Source organism: Sciurus vulgaris, assembly GCF_902686455.1.
Source record: "Sciurus vulgaris genome assembly, chromosome: 10".
NCBI classification, from domain to species: domain Eukaryota; kingdom Metazoa; phylum Chordata; class Mammalia; order Rodentia; family Sciuridae; genus Sciurus; species Sciurus vulgaris.
In genome coordinates, this window is record NC_136470.1 from 85,784,361 (window position 1) to 85,793,345 (window position 8,985).

Below are 8,985 nucleotides of genomic sequence, written 5' to 3' on the forward strand. Positions count from 1 at the left end.
TTTTAATGAGCTTTTCCATCACTATGGTCATGACACCTGACAAGAACAACTTAGAGGAGGAAAAGTTTACCTGGGGATCAGGGATTCAGAGGTCTCAGACCACAGAGAGCCTACTCAATTGTTCTGGGCCCAAGGTAAGGCAGCCTATTCTGGGGGAAGGGCCAGGCTGAGGAAGACTCACCTAAGGGCAGCAAAGAGGCAGAGGCAGAGGCAGAGCCCAATAAAGAGGGTGGGGCAAGGGTCACAGGGTTGAAGCACCCTTCCAGGGCATGACCCCAGTGACCCATCTCCTCCAGTCATGTCCCAGTTGCCTACAGTAATCAGTCAGTCCATTGAATGTAGGATGGACTGATAATGTTATGGTTCTCCCAGTCCCACTGTTTCACTTCTGATTATTCCTGCACTAGCTCTGAACCATAATAGACTGTAATGCTCTCAATTCGGGACACTGAGGCAGGAGGATCACATTGAAGCCCAACCTGAGCAATGTAATGAGACATACTTTTCAAAAACAAAAATACAAACAAAAAAGGAAAATAAAACAAAAGAAAAAAAACTGGGACTTTGTGGGGCTAGGGAAGTACTTTAGCTATCGATCACTTTCCTGACATGCCTGAGGTCCTGGGTTCAATGGCCAGTATGTCCAAAGAACACAAAACCAAACCCAAACAAAAAGCAGGACTTGAGCGAATGTGGTCAACACTTCTGCCCTTCCCATCACGTGAGGATATAGCAAAAGGGCAATTTGACCTTGGACTTTGCAGTCTCCAGAATGGTGAGAAATGGATTTCTATTGTTAAGAGTCTCCCTAGTCTAATGAGTTTTGTTAACAGCAGCAGGAAGGGGTACAGGTGTGTGGGAACATCTCCATTTCTTCCCCCAATGGGAAGGACACTTTTGCTGGTTCTAGGATTTTTGGCTTCTGTATTTTATTCTCTATTACTTTGAACATATCAACCCACCACCTTTTGTGTTCCAGGGTTTCTAGTGAGAAATCTGATGAGAATCTGGTGGGGAAATGGTGATGAGTGCTCCCTCCCTCTCAGCCCCATAGGTGTTAATGCCTAGCTCTAGAACATCTTAGGGGGCAGAGTGTTTTGTTATAGCATCCTGATGTAAGTGAAGCACTACCATCCCTTGGACCCCATTCATTGTGAGTTGGAAGAAAGGGGAATTGAATACTTTAAGTGTAGATATGATGAGGTCTTTAAAAGCTGAAAGTTATTATGCATTTTCAGACTCCAAGTGAAAAGACCATTGAAGCATGCTACCGGTTTTCATCTCTAAAACATGTAAACTCATGGGAAACAAAAAGATTCTGTGGTCCTTTTTTCTTCTCATCACCAAGTCAAAAAGGTCCTGGAGGTCCCAAATTGAGATCACCCCTTGGGGCTATGCACAGTTGTGACTGGGTCATTTCTTGCTCTGACTCAGAAGAAGCCACTGTGAGGTAATCTCAAAAACTGGCTATACAGAGAGGGGCTGCAGGGGCGGGATTGTCCTTAAGTACAGGAAGCTCTTGGTGGTGACCTGTCAGACTCCTAGATAGTGCATTTGGTGTTTGGTGGTTGGTGTTTATGGTGGTTTGTATTGGCATCAGATCTACCATTTTGCTGCTGCCGTTATTCTGTTCCCCCCACCACACACCATTTTACAACCCAGATCATCAGCCTGCAAACATTCTCAGCAGCCATTGGTCTGATCGTTAACCTGCAAACTTTCTTATCAGTAATTGGCCTGGTAGTTGTTAGCTCACGAAATTCCACTACTTAAAGAAGCTCCCCACCATTTTCTCTCTCTCTTTCCCAGCCTTGAGAGCAGACACTCTGGCTGTCCACCTAATAAAATCTCTTGTGTGACTTCCCACGTCCAGAGTGCTTTTCTGGGTGCATTCATTGAGGCTGCAACTCAGACTGGGCACCCCAGAGTGCTTGCTCCCCTGGATTCAAGGGCCTGAGCTGCCTTTGGACCTTAACTGAGCCACACTTTTCTTACCTTGATGCTGTGACTTGGATGGGCTCTTCCACTTCTGCTCAGGCTAGTGGAACCCCATCTGTTGCCCCAGAACCCACAAACACTGGTCTTACCTTCCATTTGCCCAGGCACTCTCCTCCACATCCAGACACTGGCTTCAGATTGGTGAGTTTTCCCCTAGGTCGACTTAAACATCCTATGCTAACCTGAGGCGTGACTGTTGATCATCCCGTGCTCTCGAGGTGGTTAAGGAGTGGGGGTTCTCCAAGCCACAACTTTCATAGTTATGGCTGGCCCCCTTAGTTGACCTTATCTGATGGGTGAGTCCCTGATCTTTATGGTGGAGATTCTTTCTCAGGGTTGAGGATTCTCTTCACTTTCTCTCTCAAAAATCCTGACGTCAGGTCCTCGACTCTCTTGGCTTTTGCCCAGCACACACTGATAAGGGTGACAACTCCCATTATTGTGCTGCCTTCTTGTCTCCAGCCAATTAGTCTGTGATCTTGGGACACCTTGGACACTGACTCAGCTGTATCAGTCTCCACCATGGGATCTGGGTCCTCCATTCCAGCAGATTCACCCCTGGGGTGTCTACTAGACAATCCTAAACCCCTTTACCTGACCTCTGGCCTAAAACCACCAAAACTTATCCTTTAGTTAATCAATCTAAAATGGCATACAACTTCTGTGAGTGAGTGGGCAGATGGAAAAGGATTCTTTATCTTCAAGCTTTCTCTTTCTTGTGCACTAAACCTGATCTTTGCTCTTCCTGCAAACTTGAACACCTCCTTTTGGCTTCTTCTCCCCCTCTTAATCCCTCCTCCTTCTCCAACTTTGACTTGGCTGATGAAACACCCCCATACTGGTCCCTTGTGGCAGAGGCCCCTCCGACCCCTGCTCCTCCATCCCCTTTGCCCCATTCTGTTTCTGCTTCTGTTCCCCTGCCCAGCCCACCCAGTCCTCCTGCCACAATGTCCCACGCACATATTCTAGCCCCACTATGGGAGGTGGCTGGTGTGGAGGGAGTAACCCTAATCAATCCAACAACCAGTGGCATGTTGCAGAAAGGAGTATGATATAGCAGCCCCATTCCTCAAAAGTAGGGGAGATAGTGTTTCTTAATTTTCTGCATCCAAACCTGACCTGATTACCAGCCAAGAAAAAGGGTTAAAAAGCCCTAGGCATTTCCCTACCTAGGCTTGCTAAAGCCTACATTGGAATGTAGACTGCAGCAGACTCAGCAAGGGACTAACCTGAGACTGAAGAAAAAAATGTGTCCATTTTAAAATTCTCCTGGGCTGCAACACAGAACTCTCTCTCTCTCTCTCTCTCTCTCTCTCTTTCTTTTTCCCTCTCACCCCCTTTCTCTTTCTCACTCCCTCATGCTATATAATTAATGGCCATTATTATTTTTTCTCTTCGGACTCTTGTTTTGTTTTGTTTTTCTTAAATGCTACATTTTTTTGAGCTCACAATTTTGATCCTACATACTTAGGTTAATGTTTTTCTGATCAGTTCTATTTTTTATTCAACTCTAAAGTTTGTTTTTTTAAAACATCTATGACATTGCAACGGAGATTCACCTACAAAAAGCTACAAGGCCTTTGCTTTTGCGCTATGTGTATATCGTGTTGTCTATGTAAGTGCATCTAAATATGTACATGAAAACCAAGTAATGAGCACTCATAAAATTAAAATTAAAAAAATGGATCTAGATGCCTTTAATTCATGTGATTTAAAAAGGTTCAATTTAAATTGGGTAAACAAATGAAGGTAAAATGTCTTTAAAATTATTTAACATACAAGTCTTTCTAGGTAGTCAAGCTAATAAAATGTTGATGTTTATAAAAAGTCTAATATCAATTGTTTCTAGGACTTTTCTTCAACAGATAAGTGAATTAGATTTGACATGTATGGGATTATTCAAATATGTTTGTTAGAGACATCTGATTAATTTACAAAATTAAAATGCTAACTGTTAAATAACATTGAGTACTCTTAACTCCTTAAATTCCATGGGGTAACATACTTAAACATTTTTTTTCATAGATTTGTAAATAAAAAGGGTTTAAAATTGCTTTGCGTCATCACTAAAAACAAGGTTACTAAGAGTTAAGTCCTAACAGGTAGTACAATTCTGTATACAAAGGGATCCAAAAGTTTCAACTGTGTTTCAATTAGAGTACTGTAAATAACAAAATATTTTATCTTATTAAAATGGAGTAATTTATCCAAATTCAGTAATTTCATAAGGGCTATTTCAAAATGTGAACAAAAAAGGGTCAACTGATAGGAAAGAGAAAAATAAAAGGTTCTAGGTGTAGAAATATATTTAGTAGAAGGGAAAAAATGTTTCTGGGTAAAAAAAGTACTTGTGTGATGAAATACATGAGGGTCTAAGTAAGTGCTAAGGAAGTCTGTGTATAAGTAAAGGGCACATTTCAACAAGTTTGTGTATAATTAAGTTGGTTATATGTATGTTAGCCAATCAGTTAAAGCTATTTAAGGTTTTTCCCTAAGTTCAAATATTAATAGATGATATAAATAAACCAAAGTTTAATCTATATGTTAAAATGATAAGGATTTCTTAAAAACACTAATTTACTCTTAACATTATGTCTGTTAAGTTTTATTCTTTAGAATAATTAGTCTTAAAATTAGGTTTTATACAATTACAGTTAAAGAAGAACTGTTTGAGTATTGTACTGTGTGACAGAATCTAAATTTTTCTTTAAAACTAAACTTTTATATTTTAATATAAAAATATCAAGGTAATTGTGGAGTGGTCACTCTTTCTTGTATATTGTTTGTTCATATCTTCCAGGTGTAAAAGTCTTTAAAGCAAAAAATTTATCAAGCTGCTTTCTCCAAACTAAACTTGTCTGTAATGGTAATTTTAAACTTATAAGAATAGTAAATTTTATTGGGGACTTATTTGTATCATTGAATGTTCTATAATAGGAATTGTTATCAATAGGGTATATGTAAAATTTATGTTACTTTTTACACTGAGATAAAAAATTAAAATGTAAATGTATTTCTAAAAGTTAGTGAGACCCAGATTTATTTAAAAGTTAATGTCATGAAAACAGATAAACATAAAAACATTTAGCCACACAAAAGGAAAGTTAAAAGCTCTCTCAGCTTCTCCTTGATTCATGTTTTAGATGTAATGTCATATTGTGTTGTCTAACATTCATATAGACTTGGGAAACAATATCTTTAAACTTTGTAAAATAATATTTAAAAAGGAGGCAATGATCAACTTCAGAACCAGAACAATTTACCTAATATTTGTGAAGAGCCCCACCTTACCTGAGATAAGGCTCTGCCTCCCACCTTACTACATGTTACAGTGGCTCCAAAATAAGCCAGACTTCAACTCATTTAAAGTTATATTCAAAAGATTGGTTTTTGTTGCACAATAACTGTGATCTCAAACGGGATATAATGTATAGCTCAACCAAAATTCAAGATAGCTATTACACAAACTAAATATATTTTTACTGTTAATTCCATTTTGTATTTTCCTTGTAAACTCTGTAACTGTTACCTGATTAATGTTTTGCAGAAGTACTGCTTCAAGGGCAAACAACCTAAATTAATTTGAGATATGTCATCACCCATAGGACAGATAAGATAATATAGACCCCAATTAAATAAAAGGAGGTAAAAATGATTGTAAGGTCATAAACACTGAAGTTAAAGCCCAGTACTCTTACTTTATGAGTGGTGAGGACTGGCTTGCTGGATGTTTAAGATCAAATTTAGAGATTGAGATTAAAATAAAGGGGCCAAGAAAACCAATAATTGGCTCTCACCCTCTGAGTTAGCCTGAACCCAGGGAACAGAAGAACTTCACTAAGGAACTTTGCAACTCTGGGCCACATGACCTCCTGATCAGGGAGATTAATGAGACCACTAGAGGATGAAAAGCCAGTGAGTGCACCTGCTGCAAAGAGGAGGGTCATTGAAAAAGGGAGACATTCCTGATGCTTCCAAAGCCACTTCATCAAGGAGACCCTACCTAGCAAATGGCACTAAAGGAGCTAAAAATCTGCTCTCAAGTTCTCCACGAGTGACCCCTGTGGGAACTGCTGACCCTTAACAGCAGATAAGAACAAGGTCAATTTGACCAGCTTGATCTCGAACACCTAGCAAAGCAGTTAAAACCAAAACATAGCCATTCCTGGGCATTTAAAAGAAGAAACAATAGTTAAACATAAGTTAAGATTAGCCCCCAAGAATAAGTAAGACTGGAGGCTACAAAAGAGGTGCTTAGGCAGGAGTGCCTGATAACCATCAAGAGAAACTGCCAGAGTAAGAAATTTTTGGCCGTTTTAAGGCCTACAGATCTTCCTAAATAGGACCAGGCCTGCTAAATTGCCTACAGAAGTTCCCATAAGATCAGATACACAAGTTCACCAATTGGTCAGTCAACTACTTCTCCTTCAAGACTGTCAGTCCCTGACACCCAAAGCTGAGAAATGTGATTCACTATTGACACCTCTGGCTCCAAAACCTCTGCTCCCACCTAAAGCCCTCCCTAATCCCCTTTTTTACAGGAATGAGACTCTTCGCCCCTAACCAGCAGGAAGAAGCTACAGAAGAAAGACCATCATCCCACTCCCAGTATCTATAAAAACAAAAAAGAAATATTGGCATCAGATCTACCATTTTGCTGTCCCCATTATTCTGTCCCCCCACCACACACACCATTTTCAACCCAGATCGTCAGTCTGTGAACATCCTAGCCAGTCATTGGTCCACTCATCAGCCTGCAAACATTCTCAGCGGCCATTGGTCTGATCGTTAACCCAAGAACTTCCTTGTCAGCAATTGGTCCAGTCGTCATCAGCCCATGAATTTCCACTACTTAAGAGAAGCTCCCCTGCCATTTTCTCTCTTCCAGCCCTGAGAGTGGACACTCTGGTCATCCGCCTAATAAAATCTCTTTTGTGAGTTCCTGCATCTGGAGTGGTTTTCTGGGTGCATTCATTGGGGCTGTGACTCAGACTGAACATCTCAGAGTGTTTGCTCCCCTGGATTCAAGGGTCTGAGCTGTCTTGGGATCCAAACTGAGCTGCATTTTTCTTACACTTCACCGTTGGTTTTTTGATTTGGGTTTTTTGTTTTGTTTGTTTTGTGTTTTACTTATTGGTTGTTGGTTTTGTTGTTTTGTTTGGCTTTTTTTTTTTTTTTTTTTTAGTTAGCATTCTTAGTTGGTGTGCCAGCTTAGGATGCGCAGAGAGAGTAGTGAGAGTAGTGTAGTGGCACAGGGGCCCAGCTCCTGCTATGAGACAGCCCTCACTGACCATTATTGCGTCCTGAGGATCATTGGGGAGGGGAGCTTTGGGCGGGTAGTACTAGCCCGCCATCTCCTGACGGGAACAGAGGTGGCGGTGAAAATCGTGCCGAAGATAGATGGGAATGAGCCCATGCTGTGTGAACGGGATTGGTTGATGGCCCTGGAACACCGAAACGTGATCCAGCTCTTCCAGGTCATCGAGACCATTGATAATTTGTACCTTGTCATGGAGCACGCAGGTGGGGGACAGCTCCAGCATTGCATCCCACTGGCCGGTGGCATACCGGAGGAGAAAGTCCGCAGAGTGTTCAGGGAGATGGTGTGTGTCATGCGTTACTGCCATGAGAAGGGCATTGTTCACCTCGACCTGAAGCCAGAGAACTTTGTGCTGGATGCCAGGGGTCACATCAAGCTCATCGACTTTGGCCTGAGCACCAGTGTCACACCTGGGCAGAAGCTGACCAAGTTCAGGGGTACTCTCCTCTACTGTGCCCCTGAAATTATCCGGGGGAAGGGATTCGAGGGCCCTCCAGTGGACGTCTGGAGCCTGGGTGTCACTCTCTATTTTATGCTGACGGGGAGCAGGCCATTCAGGGCAAGCACCAGTAAGAGGCTGCAAAAGCAGATCTTGCGGGCAAGCTACGACATTCCCCCTCATGTGTCCCAGGGAGCACGTAACCTCATCCAGCAAATCCTGAAGGTGGACCCCATGCAGAGGCCCACCCTGGAGCAGGTAATGGAGCACCCATGGCTGAGCCAGGGTGAGGACTCTTCACCCAGTGCTCCCAGTAAGCCACTCCCTAAGCAGCCTGACCCCACCATCATGACCATCATGTTTGACATGGGTTATGACCCCTATAACACCTGGGTGTCCCTGGCCAATCGCCAATTCGATGAGGCCATGGGCACCTACCTCATCCTCCAGTACCAGAGAAGCCAGGGGTTGGGCTGTGCGCTCCAGGCAAAACCTGTGCATTTTCGGGTGGTCGGGCCTTGCTCAGGCCCCAAGGCAGATCCTCCCAGCGTCCACCCCAACAAGTGCATCAGTGAGCCTGCCCTTGCCTTGCCCTGTGAGCAGCAACAGCCTGAGGAAACCAAGCTACCAGGGCAGAAGGGCGCTGCAGGTGCCAGCATGCCGGCCATTCCTCTCCGCTTCCTCCATGGGAAGACACCCCCTCCCTGCCAAACCTCCCAGCAGGACCCTGGGCCCCAATGGCATGTGTACCTCAGGCCCAACCCTGGTGGGCGGGTAGCAGAAGGTGGCAGCTCAGCCTCCCAGGGTACCTGCACAGGGCCATCACATCGCAGAAGCAGGGGCTGGAGAAGGGTCACCAGGAGGATCGCAAGGCGCTTTCAACAACTCTGCTGCTGCCTGCCGTGCTTCCACAGACCTGCCTTCAGAAGGACAGTGACTCTGATGAACAGCGGCCACAGATCCCCTAGGCTGGGCAATATAGTGGTTCCCACGTGAGACAGACCAAAGGACAGCTAGAAGACCCTGAGCTCCCATATGCCAACATCACAGCACAGGCATCACTCAGGAGCTCCCATATGCGAACATCACAGCACGGGCATCACTCAGGAAGCGGACTCAGCTTCGGAAGTGAGGCATGCCAACTGGCTCAGGCTCCTCTGTGAAGATTCCAGTCAGGAGTGCATCAGGACACACCAGGACTCTCCTCTGCCCGCACCCGCCAGAGACA

General features: G+C 43.7%; 1 protein-coding gene across 1 annotated transcript; it reads left to right on the forward strand.

The window, feature by feature from the left end:
- Positions 1-7,214: 7,214 nt before the first annotated feature.
- LOC306637655 (sperm motility kinase 2B-like) lies at positions 7,215-8,753 on the forward strand (the record flags this gene model as incomplete). The annotated part of the gene is made up of 1 exon (XM_079100434.1): positions 7,215-8,753. One exon carries the CDS (start codon positions 7,215-7,217, stop codon positions 8,751-8,753), a length of 1,539 nt encoding a protein of 512 aa, XP_078956560.1.
- Between the last annotated feature and the right edge of the window lie 232 nt (positions 8,754-8,985).